General features: G+C 43.9%; 1 protein-coding gene across 1 annotated transcript in view; it reads right to left on the bottom strand.

Annotated features, from left to right (window-relative positions):
* LOC144102293 (DNA replication licensing factor mcm7-like) overlaps positions 1-19,388 on the bottom strand; it is a 28,043-nt gene that overhangs the window by 5,552 nt on the left and 3,103 nt on the right. The window contains exons 5-11 of the mRNA XM_077635596.1: positions 18,901-19,081; positions 14,591-14,728; positions 13,067-13,249; positions 11,956-12,037; positions 6,939-7,070; positions 6,731-6,814; positions 3-109 (exon numbers count right to left, since the gene is read on the bottom strand). Of these exons, the coding sequence (XP_077491722.1) occupies positions 3-109; positions 6,731-6,814; positions 6,939-7,070; positions 11,956-12,037; positions 13,067-13,249; positions 14,591-14,728; positions 18,901-19,081 (907 nt within the window). The remainder of the gene's footprint in view (positions 1-2; positions 110-6,730; positions 6,815-6,938; positions 7,071-11,955; positions 12,038-13,066; positions 13,250-14,590; positions 14,729-18,900; positions 19,082-19,388) is intronic.

The raw sequence follows: 19,388 nt of genomic DNA, 5'->3' as shown, positions 1-19,388 counted from the left end.
GCCAAAACAAGAGCACCGCCTTCAAGTGTCATTTCACCAGTCAGTGGGTCCTTCATGACTGATGCCGTCAGACCAACACCAGAGGAGCCACGGCCTGTCGTGTACTGGCCTGGAAAAGCATCATCACCATGAGCCCGACTACGTCCACTGCACAAGGGCCTCTACAATTAACCCTGTCCTGTACCAGCTGCGGCAGCCTTATCGCCGCAACCTTCTTTAACTCATCCGCCCATCTGATTTTTTGCTGCTTCCTGCAACACTTGCCTTCTCTTGGAATCTAGTCCGTTACCCTTAACAACCATCGGTTACCTTGACTTCACATTACATGCCCTGCCCAGGCCTGTTTATTCTTCTTCATTTCAACTAGGATGTCATTAACCCATGTTCAATCTCTGACCCACTCTGCCCTCTCTGTGTCTCTTAACATTACACCTATCATTTTCCTTTCCATATCTCGCTGCACTGCCCTCAATTTAAACTGAACCGTTTTCATTAGCCTCCATGTTTCAGCCCCATAGGTGAGTACCGATTCGATACAGCTGTTGTATACTTTTCTCTTGGGGGATATTGGTAAACTGCCATTCATGATCTGACAGAACCAGCCAAATGCGCTCCACCCTATTCTTACTGTTTTGGTTACCGTATTCGCATAATTTGTGCATCTCCAACTTTTTACTCTCGTATTTTGCGCTCTCTGCTGCAACAGGCCACCAACATGTATGTGGGTGCGCGCAAGGCCGGCGTAGGAAGATTGGTGCGGCCGCGTCGTGTGCAGTTGCGAAAGGTGCGAGTGGCGAGAGCATGAATTGTGCACCGTTTACGCGGATCGTTCGCTTGCTCTGGCGGTAGCTTTCCTGGACGAACAGTTGCACGTGTGCCGAATCTAAAACTACCGAACTGTTTGCTGTTGGGCTTGATGCTAGCCAGCTAGGCTGCAAGCAAGGGTGCTGTTTTATTGCCTGTTATCTCCTTTGCCTTCCACTGCTGGATTCGCAATTGTATAGTTGCGCGTTTATTGCTTTGAGCTGCACACTAGCCATCATTCCATCCCACAGGGAACTACGTAACTTAGGGTGGTGCAGGAGGGGGTATGCGTCTTACATTTCGAGTCAATGGGCAGCAGGAGGCGCTAGATGGAGAGGTCTACATATAGGCAGCAATATAGAGTATGTAGTATTGCACGTTATGAGCTTTGTAGTGTTTTTTAGGACGTGTTCAGAAAATTTTCGCATCATTTGCACACCCTCTTTTTGAAGCATTAATTTAAAGAAAAAAAGTATGCAAATTATGTGAGTAAATACGTTATTTCCCTCTCATGATCCGAATCTCCTGTCACTACCTGGCCCTAAGTAGACATATTCCCTAACCAATTACAGCACCTCGCTACCAACTGAAAACTTTTGTTCTATAGCAAGACTGTTGAACATTACTTTGGTTTCCTGCATACAGTAGCCGACGGGTAATTTGGAATAATTCACACAGGTAGGATAGTAGGATATTTTGGACCTCGATGAGGCGCCGTCAGTCACCCCATAGAAGAACATACATATTCGCTACGAATATTTCGGACTTAAAGTTCGATTTTTCGGACTAATTTCAGTCGCCTGCGGGCCAAAATCGGCCATCTTATTGGCTTTTCGCCGGCGCAAAAGGTGCCGCCTTGGATTGAGGTGGATTTACGCTGCAGTTGGATTGGCTTGGCATACTTTCGGAACCTCACTGTTGCCAGTAGAGGTCCCTGCGATCTCTGACACTTTGAGGCGGCAGCCGGATTGTCATCGCCGTCAACTTGCTTTTGTCGCCGACGTTGTCGCGGGCAGTTATTGCTTGTCCCATACGTTGAAAATTGGTTGTTGGGGGAAGGAAATTGTGCAGGAGCTATCTCGCATCTCGGCGGGAAGGAATAAAGGAGGCACTGAGAGAAGGAAGGAAGAAAGAGGTGCCGTAATGGAGGGCTCTGGAATAATTTCGACCACCTGGGGATCTTTAACGTGCACTGACATCGCACAACGCACGGGTGCCTTAGCGTTTCGCCTCCATCGAAACGCGGCCACCGCGGTCGGGATCCAACCCGGGTACTCCGGATCAGTAGCCGAGCGCCCTAACCACTGAGCCACCGCGGTGGGTCTCATACGTTTGCCATTCGCCGTTTTGTCACTTGGGTTCCTCTGACCGCGTCGACCGAGTGGTGCTCAGCCTTCACGAAGTTACATCCATTCGCCGTTTTGTGATTGCGTCCGGTAGTTTCGCAGCTTTGAACGAAAAGTGCCTTATCTTTGCGTGTGTTTGACAAGCGGTGTGGTGCACACTCAGGTTGTAAACAACATGGCCCCGCCGGGTCCGTCAAAGCAGCGTGGGAAGTATTCCAACTAAATGCGGTGACCTTGCTGTCTAGCGTGTACAGTGAAAGCACAACTTTGGTGCAAATACAGGCGCAAATCGTCGCCAGTAAGAGAAATTTGTCACGAGGTGAAATCAGCGACATTTTTAAGGGGGGACGCGGGTCTTGAAATCGCGAAAAATGGTCAAAAATGGCAATTTTCAAAAATTGCGATTTTGAAGTCTTTAATGTCCCAACTATGCCTCTACAAAATATTTTAGCTGAATTCCAACTCAAAGTATGAAAAAAACGGCAATTTAGAAACGTCGGTGAGCCGAAATTGAACGCCAAGCGCGAAGGTTTGCCCCATTTTCAAGCTGCCGTAGCTCCGCGCGACGCGAACCGATCGGCGCCATCTTGGTCTCGTTTGAAAGCTGGTTTCCCGCTCTCCAATTTGGCGCCTTACGGCAAGCTGTAGACCCTCGCACAGCGGAGCTATCAGCACCCGTTCGCAAGGGGGAAAGCGTCGCGAGACAGCCGCCGATTGGGTAAAACGGGCGCTCCTCGAGGCGCAGCCGTCTGATTGGCCGTGACGCATGCTTTGCCCCCCGCGGCCGCGTTGTTCGGCTCCTTCCCGTCGTCTGCTTTCGCCTGAACGCCCGTCATTTTTCGCGCTCCTCTTTGTTTCCTAGTATTTTTCGTTCTGCCGTTTTCCTTACCGTTATTGTAGACATTTTGGCTATTGAATCGCTTCTTTTAGCCCCGAATTTCGTGCTTTTGCGTGTATTTGCCTGCCTGGTGTCTTTGTTCCGTGTGTCACGATGGCCCGGGACGCGCGCTTGAAAGCAAGCACGCGAAAAACAGTCGGCAAAAAGAGACGCGCATGGAATAAGTAGAGCGCTGCATCGTCGAGAACTGCAGCTTCGGTGATGCCGCAAGCTGCTGTACCCTCGGTGGATGCGGCTGGACTGAGCTCGCCAACAACAGCTTCGCCGGTGGACGCGGCTGAACAAACCCTGTTGACGCCAGCATCGCCGGTGGACGCGGCTAAACAATGCCGATCGCCGTCAACTTCGGCGTTACCGCAAGTCTCTGCAGTGCCAGTGGATGTGCCTGGACTAAGCCCGTGGAAAATATCGACTTTTGATACGCTGCAAGCCGCTTCGAATTCCGTGTCGTCGGAAGCGGCCGAGCCGGCTGACCTAAGCCTAACGTCGACTTCGGCGTTTGCGCACGCCGCTTCGTGCCGACGGACGCGGCTGAACCGAGCTCGCGTGCTCAACGCTTCGACAAGCACGCGCAGCGCGGACCTTGGCAGCGCGCCAAGCCGCTGCCGCCGCTGATAACGTCATTTTTTTTTAATATATATATATATTTTGAGGAGAGCTCCGGGGGGGGGGGGGGGGGGGGGGGGGGGGGGCTCGGCGAACTTGGCAGAGCGCCAAGACATTTTGCGCTCTAAGCTGAAGCTTGAACATTTGAACATTCGCATTAGACACTCCTCACTGTCCTGTTTTTAACCTCGCAAGAAGCAGTTTCTCGCTTCAACCAAGGAATGGCAACAACCAGCAGAGCTGTTGCAGCACAGCTTGGTTACAGGCCTGGGAGCTGCCTCATTGGTAGGAGCCTTGAAAAAGATAAACAGAGGCTGTGCAGGTCTGATAAGGGTCACACCAATGCTGAAAAGGTGAAGAAGAGGATGGCCAAGAAGCACAAGCCTGACAGCACCCAGGACTACTGCCCAGGACTTTTGTGAATGTGTGGCAGATTCAAAGAAAATAGCAAGTGATTTTCGGAGCTTTTTTTTTTGTCAAGTGCCAATGCAATACAGAGGTTTTCATAATCTTTACATGAACAGATTTCTGTAAATTTGGTGTTATTGTGTTCAGCAATGACTGGGCGGCATGCTAAAGCATTAAATTTTTCCATATGATCAGTAAACAAAAATGGCAGAGTAAGCAAAACTTTGAATGCAATTTTCTCAGCTTTGCTTTTTCGATCAAATGCCTTTGCCTTACGGAACTTTTCATAATGTTTGCATCGACTGATTTTATTGAAGTAGGTATCATTTTTTTCAGCAACACCTCAGCTACATCCTAAAGCTTTCCAATTTTCATTAAACCCAATAGACTAGCAATTAGGTCAGATCTAAGCTAATTACTCCCACATTGTTTTTTTCTTTCCTACTTTGTTATTCATTCATGACCTATGTGATGACTTTTTAAAAATTTCTTTAGCTTTAGGATGTGCAATGGGCCCTTAAGAATGACAGCATTACTTTAAAACTAGTTTTTTTAATTAAGAAACCACCATAATGGCCCGTAAGAAAAGACCTAAGTGGCATAAATTATTTTGCCATATCTTCATTTCTAGATGAGATATATAAAATCTGAATATATATTTGGGATTAGCATTCAAAGATATATCTGCATGCCAATTTTCAGGAAGATATGTTAAGAAATAAAAAAAAAGTTTTCAAGACCCTCATCCCCCCTTAAGCCGGTTTCATCACAATAAAGTGGTTTTTTTGTACTTCCAGATTTTTTGGTCTGTTCGATTATTCGGACCATTTTCCGGGTCCCTTCGTGTCCAAAAAATCGGTCGGTGACTGTATTAAATTTTAGACCCACCATTCTGCTTTGCAATTCATTCCTTGAGTAACTTAATAAGGCAATGTCACAGTGAATCGCAGATGAAGCCCAATGATACCACTTGCGATCCTTGCAAACACATGCAATGCAACGATGAAGACAGAGCAACAAGCCGCTAGCACCCTAAAACCACAGTACCATTCTGAAAATAGCCTTTTGCACACCTGACACTGCCAAATTAATAAAACTGAGACCAACAATAAAAGGATGTTATACAGTGAAAGAATGGTCAAATTTCCCATCACTTCATTGGACTACTGGTATGGAACTTAAATAGCTCAGAGTTGTGGCCACAATCATCAAAGCAAGTTAGTGTAGTGCGCATTGTCCTTGACTGTACTCGCCTTTCCCTTGATAAGTGCCACTGCTTAGTGCAGCGACTGTTCCCAATGATGCATATTAGCATCAATGAGCCGGGCAGCAGGGAAAGGGAGCAAAGCTTGGTGAACTCTCCCTACCAACAGTTCACCTTTTCAGCGAGTTTTTGAAAAGTGATGTTTTACGGATGACATCTTACAACCAAACTATATTAGAAAATATGAGAGATTTAAGGCAGCAATGTAAAATTTTGAACCGTCTGCTCAACCGGAACAAAGATTCGTGTGTTCACTGATGAGGGCTCTGTTAAGACTCACAGTATGTTCCATAATTTCGTAACAAGTATCAAAAAAGTGCTAATCAGTAAAATTGAATTTTCAATACACTGCCAACTGCCGAATTTTAAGCACAAGCAACAATTTTATTTACTCATCTATTCATAAAATACTGTAGGCATGTGCCCAAGCAGGAGTGGAATACAAAAAAGATGTACAAGCAATATAAAAAAGAAGCACAAAAACACAATGATGCATTTGATATAACTGCGAAGAAGGAATGTCATCTTGTATGCCATACATTTTAAATGTGTGCATTCTAGTACACCCCTTTTAACTTGAGGCACACACCTCAAAACAGATCCACTGCAACTGTTACAGCATTTGCTTTTTTTCTCAGCTCGAAAACTTCAAAATTGTTTAACACTAAAAACAGCCTTGCTTCTCAGAAATTTCACCCCAGAAAGTGTCTTCAATACAAGCCTAAGCAAGAGCGCAAAAAAAAAATAGTTCACCATGACAGGTGGCTAAGCTGGAAAGCTCCAAGTGTGAAAAACAAACTCCGGTTTGCAGTAAACATTATTTACAGTTGACTCTGGATAATTATAACACAAAAAGAATTGGAATTTTGTTTGAATTATGCAAATTTGGAATTCAGGGGAGTTTTGCAATCAGACTTGATGCTGATGAAGCTCCAGGTGTTATACAATAACGCCTAAACTGATCACCGCATGGACCGCTTTCTGACAACTTCTGACTTCTTCATTCTAGAATACATTTATGTTAAAAAATGCAAGAAAACTGACCAGATATGAGTAGTACATCCCCTGCTGGACATTTTCATGCGCTGCGAGTTCCAACTATGAGTATTCTGGTTGCCTGTAGTGGACTGAGCATGCATGGAAAAAAGCCTAAGAGAATTCTGCAATAAGCACACAGTGCACACAACGCAAAATCAAATTATTTTATTTTGTGCACTATGCCTACAAACTCATTTTTCTGGTTTCGAGTCACAGATGAGTGTAATGATATCAGTACAAATGATTTATTACATGCAGGTTCTAAAACAATAATTCGGCTGATATCGGCAAGTTTCGCAATGGTTTAGCGGGACTGGCCATTACATTATTCAAAGTGCTTCCATAGTAAATGTAATACTGCCTTACCCCTGGGAGCTAGCCGGTCGATGTACGAAAGCAACTGAGACTTGGCCACACCAGGGTCACCCATCAGGCAAATATTGATGTTTCCTTTGTGGAAAGAAAAAAATTCATAAATTCATGAGGTAAACAAGTGATCACTTGCTGCCTCTGTGGTTTCCACGAAGCACATTGAAAAACAGATTCAGAGCACTGATAAAAAGAAAGAACTCACCTCTAATCTTCATGCCGTTCGGATTGCGGTCAATGCCTCCCACAAGTAGAAGCAGCAGAGCCTTCTTGACATCTTCATGTCCATAGATCTCAGGAGCAATGCTGCCAGCCAGTTTGTCATAGAAGTCGGCCTCTAATAAAAAAGGTACACAACATTATCGCCAAATGCTGGAAGCTCCCATATTCCAACACTGCCAATAAAGTAGGCCTATCTTTATTCTTACATCCCACATTCCATTCAAAAAGCAGTTGAATTGGATGATCAATAGGTAGAACCATAGCAACTTCGCAGTTGATAATATTCGGTGATCAAAGAACCATGGTGAAGGATTAGAACGAAATGAACGAGACAAGCCTGCGCAACCGAATAACTATTATCTTTTCAGTGTCGGGTTTTTCTGGGAATGATACACACCTACAGTGTCGTTCTTCTTTTTAGTGCACCACGAAACAAGCAGCAAGGTTTATTTTCGATTACGCACCGGACAGAAGACAAATATAAGTGACGGCAAATGTACATTTTAATGTCAACTAAGAGTTCCTAATAAACAAATGCCAATTAAACGTGGAACACCAAGAAAAAACCACTGTTCTCAATGCTTCTGAACAGTGTTGTAGAGCTTGGGAGATAGCTCCAGGCACAGCTCCTTATCATACTCTGTGCACGTAACATGGGAGCTTTTTCTTTTCGTGTCAGAGTTTGGAATCGGAAGAGCCGCTGCCCCAGTTCACATTCGTGTGCGAGGGAGCACTTTCAGCGGGCTGGACGAAGCGAGACTGAAAACTTAAGAAAGATGGAAAAGATGCAACAACCTCGCTTGCCGCTGATAGTGAGAAGTGAGGCCGTGAAGAGGCAGGGGCACGCACTTCAGAAACTTGAAGCAATGAAGCAGACATGGCGCGAGAACAAAAAATACCTTCTACAAAGCTACAACACGTGTCAGACCCATCCCTGAGAATGCTTGAACTGAGAATTGCAAGCGCAGGGTTGACCGCACTCTTAGAAGACTACACTACTTTGGAAGTTGCGTGCACAAAGCTAGCGCCGAGCGACCATGCCGAGTCACGTGGTCGCTCTGCAACCCTCTGCGACCTTCAACTGGCAAACTCAGCGTGAGATGGTAACATAAGCTTCGAGAAAAAGAGAGATGGCGGCACCACCCCAGCAACGCCAGCTGTGCGTTCTGGAGCGCATTTTGAACACAGGGGCTAGCAGGAAACGAGAAAATACAGTGGTATGTCAACGACACTGAAAGGGTTAAGCTAATAGGTATGTCGCACCTTCATCAACAGCCTTCAAATATACTACTGAAACGTAATCCCCAACCATGGTACACCACACAAAAATATGGTTCAGACTCGCATTGCACAGTCTACCAGTCGCATGCACACATGAGGAATGGTTGTGTCGCAAGACGTGCACTGACACTGCTGCTAGGAGTGGAAGGTGTTTTGATGCCGGGGCCTCTGCTAGACACTGCCAGGCTAAAGAGGAGAGACAAGGGTGCGCATCACTGCCTCCAATCTGGCTGTGCCTAGCAAACTCGTGACATTGAAACAGGCATCCCTCGCTGCATACGTCTTCCCCTCTGTCTGCGATTTGCGAGCCCTACCATGGACCAGTTTTTGTGCTGGGAGTACTGGGGCTGGGGTGCTGCACATAGCAAGCACTGGCATACCATACTTACTCGAATGTAATGAGAGTTTTTTCCCAGATTTTTTCCCCTTAAAGTCTACCCTCGCGTTATAATCGAATACCGCACTTTGACTGGCCTAAAGCAGTGCCACAGTGCAGCCATTTAAAGCAATCAGCTTGGTTTCGGCTTCTGCAGTTTTGCGATCTTATGCTGGCAACCTGGGTACCACGGAAGCCAAATCCTCATCCATCCAAAGTCAAAGTGTTGTTCTCTTGTCAATTTTTTGTGTTTGTTGCGACCTCGCGCTCAACGAGTCGTCGCGTCGTGTTCTTGTGGCATCGCGCGCGGTGTATTGATCCAGTGCACACGATGGCAACACGCACGACGCTCATTTTGAGATAAAAGCGATCCTGTTAGCTGAACAGGTCGGGAATTCTGTGGCAGCTTAAAGACTTGACCCCAACAAGTCAACCATCCGCGGATAGCGGCTGCGGCGGGAGGGGCTTTTAAAATGTGAGCCTGACCGCAAAGGATTTCGTGGGCCTCGCCACAGCCATCACGTCGAGCTCGAGAAAAAAGTCGTGGACTTTGTTATCGAGCAGTGCAACTGTCTCTGAGGGGTCAGTGTTGAGCTGATCCATTGGAAAGATAGAGACATTGCTCGGGAGATGGGAAGTTCAGAGCATCTCGTGGGTGGGCCCAAACATCCATGAAGAGGAATGGATTCTCTCTGCAGCAAACAACATCGATACGGCAGAAGTTACCGGGAGACTCCGATAGCGAAAAGGAGGACTTGTTTCCGAGAACTCAGCCTCCGAAAGCGAGGAAGATGAATAAACATTTTGGCCACAATGTCTATCAAAGGTACTTTGTTTTGCGTCCTTAAGCCTCGAGTTACATTTGTGGTTTTATTTTTTCCCGCTGGGCAGCATGTAAAGTCGCCCCTTGCGTTACATTCACAGTCACGTTACATTCGAGTAAATACGATAGCTCTGCACCGCCGCCTTGTAGCTCCGAAAGGCCATCGCTTCGCTGGGTGTGTAGCAAAAGCGGGATAAAAGATTCTCGCATAGCATCCCAGGATCTTCAAATCAACTGACATGATGCAGGCCGCCGGTTCGAATTATCCGGTAAAATTTACATTCAAAATTATGGGCCCACAGAAATTCTTTGCATTATTTGGGAATCCAAATTACATAAAGTTTGCATTATCGAGGCTTTACTGCACTTTCCATGAAAACGAAGCTTGCACCAGATAGACAAGGTGAAAAACGAAATACAGATGTTGCCACCCCAAAACTGTTTTTTCAAACAAAATGCGGAGCATTGAGACAGAATTTTGCATGCGGATCCCTTAAGGTAGGCAAAACCGGAGTTTTCAGAATAGACATCAAACATTTGAATCGAGGGACAGCAAAAAAAAAAAAAATTTTAATGCAATTTCCATAGCAACAAATGTTTTTTTTGCCACTGGACAAACATCAACACAGCCAGAAAAAGCCGCAGAATCAATTTTTGCTGAGAACAAAAGTTGGATGGCGTTGTCCTCTGTGTCCCTTTTAGAGGTGGCATCATTCTGAGAGACAAACTGAGCAACAGCTTGTTGTTTGGTGAAGCTACACATCACAACATGAACACGATATAAATACAGAAGCACTCCTCTTGTGGCTTCCATCTGCTCATTCTTTGCTCGGAGTCAGGTCATGTGAAACTTGCAATAACGTCCGAGTGAGCCCATTTTAAGCTAGGTCTACTATGCTTTCCCACACAAAGTAGAGTGCTAGTCACTCGTATTGATGATGCACAACCGTGAAACGGCTGTATTGAACCATTTGGTACACAATCACTACTTTTATCAAAATGGCACATTAAATATCATATGAAAGTTTTGCACAAGTGTCTCAAGAGTTGAATCACTTTAAATTGCTGCAGCAACAATACAGGTTCAGATGTCCATGCCAAACATGAAAGGTCACATGCCCAGCTTCAAACCTTATTCTTCAAAGACCCAAGTGAATGAATTCAGCAGTGCTAAACATTAAAGCTTCACATCAAATTCAGAGGGCACTGAACAATGCTGATTAAGGCACCAACCTTTTACTGCTGAAATGGGGAGAATTACTAGCATCTAAAGAAGCACAGCCACAAATAAAACCAACACAACTTTCCTTTGTAGCCGCATGGCTGCGCTTGTGTGGGTGATGAGTAATTACTCCCTTACTTCAAGTCTCATACCCCAGTCAAGTGCGTAAAATAAAGTGCACTTACGAAAAGCGTCACTTGCTAAAAATGCATTCTAGCACAGCTTAACGGTTGCACTCACCGAAGTACACACTCAGATTGGAGTGCATTCACAGAACACACTTTGAGGGCCGAATGCATAGCCTCGACGGCAGTGGTTTTTTGGGCATAAAATGTGATATATAACAAATTGTGCATACAAGTTGATTTTACCTGTTGCACACATTATTTATTTGTGCAATGGTTTTATTATAGTGGCCAGCAAAACAACTCATCACTAAAATGCGCGCCAGTCTGCCACGTTGCTTGTTGTCTGAATTCTGGATGTGCAAGGAACTTGTCTTGACTTGTTACACTATTGCCATAAAACAAATTGAATGTGGCATGGCCGAAAATTAAGTTATGTTCATTTTTATGAGCTCTACTGTTCTAAACAAGCATAATTCTGAATGTTACGCATACCAATCACCATTTCGAAAAATTGTTTTTAGCCAGCCGCCATTTCCATATCTACAAGTGCACTCAGCTTTCCCGTTTAGCACCGTGTAGCGTAAAGTGCACTATGCTCCGTGACATACATCAGGTGCAACGCTGTGAAGGGTACGGAAGTAGTCCGCACGAAAAAATTAAGGGAGGCGTGTTATTCTGTGCTTGTTTTGTGGCCGAGTGTCCTAAGGCATGAGAAGGCGACAGCGTGTCGTCAGTAATAAGAGTGCATTAAACCAAACTCATGAAAATTGTATCATGTAATAGATATACAGGAAAAGAACTTATTATTTATCGCTCCCTATAAAGAACGCACTACACTTCTTGAACGCGGATGCAGGCAGTGCAAACAAGAGCGCTGGCTTTGGCAACGTTGCACCTGATGTGTGAAATGGAGTATAGAGGGGCTGTGCACTCCCCATCAGTGCACTTTATTTTGCACACTTGACAGGGGTATTACTCCACCTTGAAAGATTCCCTCAAACACATTGGTCTTTTACAGTTTTTTAAACACATCGAGAATTTCTTAATGTTATTAATCCAAAAGCAATTTTGCAGCCATCACAACATTCCACGTACACAGGAAAGCATGCCAGCTTGACAGTATAACAACAGTAAATAATGAAGCCATAACTTGCGTTCAATACTTCGCACCTGTCAGTTCCTCCAGCTCCTCGGGTGTCATCATGGCATCATCCAATTCATCATCTTCCATCTTATTCATCTTAGTGATCCTCTAAATTTCAATAAAATCAAAAGTAACAAAATGAACATCAATAACAAAAAGGGAATGGAAGTGAAATTATACATATGACAGTATTTTTTTCCTTGCCGAGACCATGTTTGTCAAAATGAAGAGTGAAAGAGGAAAAAAAAAAAAAATTGGCAGAAGCAAGAACTTTGAACAATGTGAAAACAAAAGCCCAATCATAAATAGTTGCCATAATCACTGCAAATTCTGAAAAGATGTCATTGAACTATGTGTTGAACAAACTATATCAAAGTTTTTCCAAATAGCTGTCTCTGAGCTGACTTGACTAAAAGGAATTCAGCAGGTCAATTAACAGAAACAAATGCACTCTTGCAGCTGCCACAAAAAGGCTGAGATGTAACCAGTGGAACCTGAACAAGGAAGCAAGCATTGGCACCTTGCACCTTAAACATCCAAGCTTGCTGCACAGGGCTCAAGGCAAGAAGAAAGCCACATCAGTGGGGTTTCCTGGCCTCATACTGACAGCACACGTAGGCTTCCTCTACTTCAATGCCTACACCCTGCACGACTGCATTTTCTTGCATGGAATGCTCGCTACTTCTGTAAACTGCACAATGACAACCAGTGAAACACTTATTAAGCTGTAGGGACAGGCTGCCAGAAATACACAGAACACCAATGCTACTAGATCAGTTCCAAATTACTGGCCATTGCTTTATGAAAAGGAACAATGATAAAAAAGATACATACAGTAAAACCTTGTTAATTCGATGTCGTTGGGATCACGAAAAATGTGCAAATTAGCTGATCACGGCAATAGAATGGCACCCAGGCAAAAAATTTTGTTGCGAGAATGTGCTACTGTTATTGGACAAACTGTTGATTGCCATATGCTGACGTATACGCAGCAACATACACTATACCTATATTGCGCGTTATGACCTTTGTGGAGTTTTTTAAGTCGTGCTCGTTAAATCCCCGCTTAATTTGCACACCCCCTTCTTTGAGCCCTAATTATGTGCGTAAATACGGTAATTTCCTTCCTCTACTTACATGTGCCTCAAGGTAAGTGTCCGAGAGAAGGCCTCCCTGCATCTGCCGGAATCCAGAGCGAAGCAGTGGCAGGAAGATGCCGGTCACAGAGATGTGGTCACCTGGCAAGGCTGAACGGGTCAGCTCTCCACGTACATATACGGTCATGCTGCGTGGGATGTTGCCTACAGGTACTTGGTCACTCTAGAGAATGAAGGCGCATTGTTGTGATTAGTTTGTAGAACTGTGCTGTCAAGTTACCACAGCACGCTCTAAATTAACAACAAAAACAAATGGCCGAGAAAACTGTCAATCTAGACATATTACGTACATCCAAGCCAAAACCTATCTAAGTATGCAACTTCATAGCAAGCGCTAGTAGCTCCACTGCAGCCCAAGCATGTGCGCAGCCTTTTTCAGCCATTAAAAAAGACCCCTACGCAAAATTTCATCAGGTCAAGCTGAAATACAGCAAATGTTTGTGAGCTAATATAAATATGCACTGCAGCTTTTTTTATCTCCATGGAAAAATCGAGCAGTACTTAGCTTAACTCTTTAAAGTGCAACTGCACCACTTTTTGAGAATTCCACAATATTCAAGGACTCAAATCTATATAGGCTAAGGGTACAGCACGCCAGGTCTCTTTGTGCTAGCATTTAAAATGGTGAAACAATCAATGACTGAATTTCAAGCTTCTCCTCACAGCACCACAGGAGTGTAGAGAAGTTCAGCGTGATGTCACAGATTGCAAGATTTCAAATTTCCGCTGCCATCAACCACACCTTGCCGTGTGTCGTTGGGTGCTGCCAAACAACGCTCGGTGAGATTTGCCTTCAGTGGTGTTGGTCTCATTTCTTTAAGCAAGTGCTACCATAGATGAAGTCATCATGAGCCCCCTCCCTTTTCCCACTAGGTGCTCTGCACTGCAAAGAAGCTTGAAGGCCCCGGCAATTTGAATCGGCCATTAAGCCATTTCAAATGCTAGCCTTGCAAACACAGCGCTTTTTTAAAAGCCAACAAACGCAGCAAAGATATTTTACAAAAGAGCAAACTTGGTCGCACATTTTCTTCCATTTTCTTGCTGATGGATATTGCCATCAGTACTTTTTTTTTCCTGGGTTTCTAACATGTGCATCTTCAAAACACCAAATGATCCCACGATTTCCTAGGATATTTGTTTCATAAATCCTGGTGTTTAGATATTAATGCTTCCAAATATTTTGACTGTTTGTAAGAAATTTTGCATGTACGTATAAAAAAATTAGCCATTAATGAATTGGCTTTCTTAAGGCCTGGATATGTTCAGAGCTTTGCTCGGCGAGAGCTGGAGTTTATAAACTCACCTTGAGAACCTTGTCTCTGAGACGGTTTAGGTGTATACTTTATATAATTCCTTCAAGCATGTAGAAATTGTGCGTTTTTCATACCAGAAGCGTGTGCATGCTTTTTAGAAATGGCTATGTGACATGCTGAGCACTACTGTACACATTCAGTGTGCCTCGTGTAGCTGGTCACACAACTCAATCAGTATTTTGAATGCTTACATGTTCCTGTATCTTTAGCTCTTGAAACTTGACAAACTTGGAACCCCTAGTTTGAAGATAGAGACGGCCTCCAGATCGGTTGACACGACAGTCATCACTTGGGCACGACACAAGAGGCATGAAGCTGGGGCTGTTGATCTGCCAAAGGAGTGCACAGCCAGTCAGCAAGGGCTCGTTAAGAGCAAAAAGACTCACTTGCATGTAAAAATGATTACCAAAGGGTTTTCAACAGTAATGTTGGCCATACGAACAGAAAAGCAAAACTAATCGCCTCATTTCACAGCATGAGCTTGGAGCCTGAGATTGGCTTGAAGAGTGCTTCAAGGGTCAATAGTAATGCCATCGTTCTTTTTCTTATTCATAAGCAATATGCAGTAGACTCGTGATAATTCAAACTCAGATAATTCGCATTTTCGGTTAATGCAAACAAATTTCAAAATTTTGGCTGGCTGGCTATATTTTCAAGCCGCTTAATTTGTACTGTGATTTCTCTTGAATTTTGTTAATTCAAATTTTTGTCTTGCCCCGACACTCCCGGCACGCGAAAGAGCAGAGTTGAAAATCCGGCCCCTCCAACCGATTAGCTCCGAAGCGGCAAGAAAGGGGGTTGTATCGATCGGAGTTGCCCCGTTGCGGCAGAGTTTTGTTTTCTGAGCTTCGCTACCAGCCTACGATGATTGCGGCTGCCGAACGTGCATTTGCGAACTAAGCCCAACTGAGCGCCAGTTTGGACGCTAATTGGCATGTCGCTGTTTTTTTTTTTCCTTTTAGAAGGTGTCTCGCCGCTCCGGCACGAATGTGCATTCCCCTCACGTCCGTCCGCATGGTCCTGTGTGGTGAAAATGTGCGCGCGCTCATTACGAGCTGCATTGCTTGTTGTGTGGTGAAACCTCCTAGCATGGACACTGCCGCGTGTGAGGAAGGTCTATTGCTATTATGTCGCACCTGTAAAGGAGGCCGCGGAAGGCCTTACTGTTTTGGAGCAGTTCTGCTTTGGCATTCCAGAAAGTGGGCATGCATTAAAATGACAGAATTGTAAAAAACCGTCATTGCCACACAGTTTTTCACTTCAAAGTAGACGACCAAGCAATAAATTTACTGCAGGGCAGAACAGTTGCAGGAAGGATTTTTGTAGACATCCGAATTTTCGACTTTCAGATGATTCAGATCTTTTTCTTTTTCGTCCCTTGAGGTTTCTAAAATCTTTATTGGGAAACCAGTGCATTATTGATAACTCTTTCGACCACACTTGAGAAAACAAACTTAACACTGCCTTTCACCAGTATTTTATGTTGTGCTAAAGAATTTAGCTGCGCTCACCCAGAGAAATAGATCCAAAGTACTATTTGTATGCATAAATATCGATACAGTAAATTGCATTCAGTATTGGATCATATTAAGGTGTACTTCTGATAATTCAAACTAACTAATAATTCACATAAAAATCTCTGGTTCCTTGAAGTTTGAATTAACGAGAGCCTACTGTAAATATATAACACCCATCTAACTGTATGCCTGAATCTTAATGAATTTGAGCAAACAAATACCCGGATTACTTAGACGGTTGCCTAGAAGCAGAAAGCTCCAACTTAACAGTGAATAGAAGAGTATGTTCATTCAAACCAAAAAGAAAGTTGGTATCAGGCAACTTGAAAATCAAAACCCAGATTCTGTGAGACAAAATGGCACAATTCCTGCGAGTGTGGTATCAGGAGAGTTTAAACTCACATGCTCGTACCAAATCTACTTCCACTGAGTGTTAAGGTCATTGGAGTAATTAGTATGCGGAGGAGGAACGTGCTGCTATTTTCTTGTGGGGGGGGGGGGGATCACTCCCAGAGCTAGCCATCATTATCAATCAAGAAAAATTGTAAATTGTGGGCTTTACCGCCCCGAAGTGACACATGGACGGCAACGACGACGTCCGTAGTGAAAGGCTCCAAACAAATTTAGACTGCCTGGGGTTCTCTAACGTGCGCCGACAAGACACAGCACATGAGCATTTGGGCATTACGCCTGCATCAAAATGCGGCCGCTGCGGCTGGATAAACCATGAAAGTTTACCCGACTTTCCAAGCAATCTCCAATTACCTGTCTCACATCAGCTGTGGCTTGTCCACCTGAGCTTCTGCCACCCTCAACTATCCTTCCCACTCATACATCACCATCTGTTCTGCCCATTTCAGGTCCTCCCCAAAGTTTTTATTAATGCGTAAGCATTGTATGACTATGTTTGCGGCTTCGTGTCATCACGAGCTTGTCATCACGATAACGTTTGAATGAATTGAGTTATAAGAAAAAGAATGGTTGCATTAGCTAGAGCATCAAAAAAATCTTGCAGGGGAAATCATGGGGTGCATGTGGGGTAATTAGTTAATTAATCAGAGCCAAAAATGTCCAAGACGTGGGCGGAGCCAGAGCAAAAGTGGCGCCAAATCTGAAAACACCAGAAGTGGGTGGAGCTAAAGCATGACGCCAAATTTAAAAAAACCGGAAGTGTGGACGGAACAAAGCATGAGTAAAGAGTAAGAGTAAAGAAGGGCAAAGAGGGGTGAGGAGGCATCAATGCTTACGCATCCCTCCAATGTGGGTGCATGATTTATTCTGCCGATTTCTTCCTTGCAGGCCGGAACTACTGTGACTGCTTGACTAGGTAAGCAAACTAACTAATTACTTCTATTAACTCACTTCTTACAGTTTTGTCCTATTTCTATATGGGTTCGCTGCTTTTGATGAGCCCTCTCCACTTCACCCTATCATTAACCCGTTCCCTTTGAGCTTCTTCAAGCTTCATTTCACTATAAACTATTGTTTCTTTGCAATACTCTTAAACACTGCTTCAGTTCTCATCACATTCATTTTTAAGCACTTTGTCTATGCCTTTGCCTGTCTCAATGTTCAATCATTCATTGTAATCTACCACCTATATTACCAAGCAAGGCAATGTAATTACCAAATCACAGGTTGCCAAAGTATTGCCCCAATATCTCTTAATACCTAATTCTTCCCAGTCCAATGTTCCGAATGCTTCTTACAGACATGCAGTGAGCATAAATGGAGAAATTGAGTCCTAAAACCCATAAGCCTGTCATCTTCTAACCGACTAAAACTAGCCTTGAGTTGTCGATAGAAACGAAACACAGTTCTAATCATTCCTACTATTTCTCCTTCCGAACATACAAAACTGCCTCTCACACACCCCAACCACTTAATGTAGAATTTTCACTTAACTTGCTAAAGAGAGTTTCTGGAAGTCAAATACTATAATCTCCTACAGATGAAAGAAAAATAGAGTCAAACTGTATAAACCATGGCACTCAAACTTTTGCTTTATGATTCAAAATCTGTTCATTACTAAACAGAAGCTCTTTTATGCTATGTAAATCAAAATCACATTCACCAGCTCCCAAGTTAAAAGAAAACTAAAAGCTAAGTTCAAAGACATAGTTAAGAAAACCAAAGGCAAAGCTCAGACTGGGCTGCTGATGAAGTGCAAAAAAGTATTCTGTGATGTCTTTTTGTTTTGTTTTTTCCCCGTTAACATAACTATGCAAAGCTTTCACAGGAATGCTATGTAAAGATTCACTTCTGGCCCGGACATTGGTCTACAGTTGGCTAACATCCACAGTATTAGTTTACTGCAATTTTGGCTGTTTTCTGCACAGTTTGGTTTTGAGTGTCGTGGCCTCATCTCGCAAACCATTACCTGTCACTGCGCCTCAGTGACGTCCGATTCTTATTATAATGTATGTCTCAAAATGAAAAATATATACAAAAATAGCATTCTCACTAAAACCGGAAGATATTGTGTACTGTAACCAAATACACTGTAGTCCTGTAGTGACTGCCTATTCCTTGTTGGCACACACATTCAACACCATATCACATGGTTGAAGCTAAGGTGAACATTCAATCTGAACATTCAATATATTACCCAAAATATTGCCAGTAAGCCACGCCTTTCTCAAGGACCACATGTTTCCATATTGTCACAGGAAACAATTAGTGTACTTCCTTCTTGCAATACAAAATTCAGTGCTCCATTAGCAACACAAAGCCATCATTTCCAAGCAGAAACCTAATGGTTGTTATTTACAGCATGTGTCACACCCCTGCCATTCCATTCTGACTAGGACCTTGGACACAGAGCTGCCTGCCTTCTTTGCTTTAGACAAAGCAAGCATACAAATAATGCATGTAAAGGCAGTGCAGATACTCATGCCTTAAAAGTGATCAATAAAAGCAAGACACACAGATACAAGAATAACACTATTTGTTAAAATCAAAGGAGCTTCGAATGTTGCGCTCACAGGTTGGTATGTCTCAGCGCCACACTGGTCACAGGTGTAGGTGGCGACGCACATGATTGGCTTCACTTCAGTACACCTGGTCACAATGCCTTTCACAGTGACCAGCTTCCCAATGCAGCTTGCCTTCACATCTCGCACAGACATAGGCTTAGTGGCCGATGGCATCTTGAAATACACCTCACTGCAGCACAGAAAAGTGCATGCAACACACCAAGCAGTTAGTACAGAAGTTGAGTGGCAAGCAATATTCTCGCCGGCTAAGCAGCTCATTAAAGCGATTTTATGAAACGAATCTGAACCAACAGGTAACTTAACAGTTTAACCTTTCCAGGATGTCAAACACGCAGATTTAGCAAAGAAAAAAGGAAATTTTTTTGAGAGAAGGATGTGAGAAAGCCATTAACCCATGGCAACGGAATCAATATCCCACTTAAAAGATGTGTAAAGACATTAAAGACACAAATGATATCAAAACCAGCCTCAACTCC

Source organism: Amblyomma americanum, chromosome 8 (genome assembly GCF_052857255.1).
Source record: "Amblyomma americanum isolate KBUSLIRL-KWMA chromosome 8, ASM5285725v1, whole genome shotgun sequence".
NCBI lineage: Eukaryota > Metazoa > Arthropoda > Arachnida > Ixodida > Ixodidae > Amblyomma > Amblyomma americanum.
This window is presented reverse-complemented; position numbering and strand designations above follow the sequence as displayed.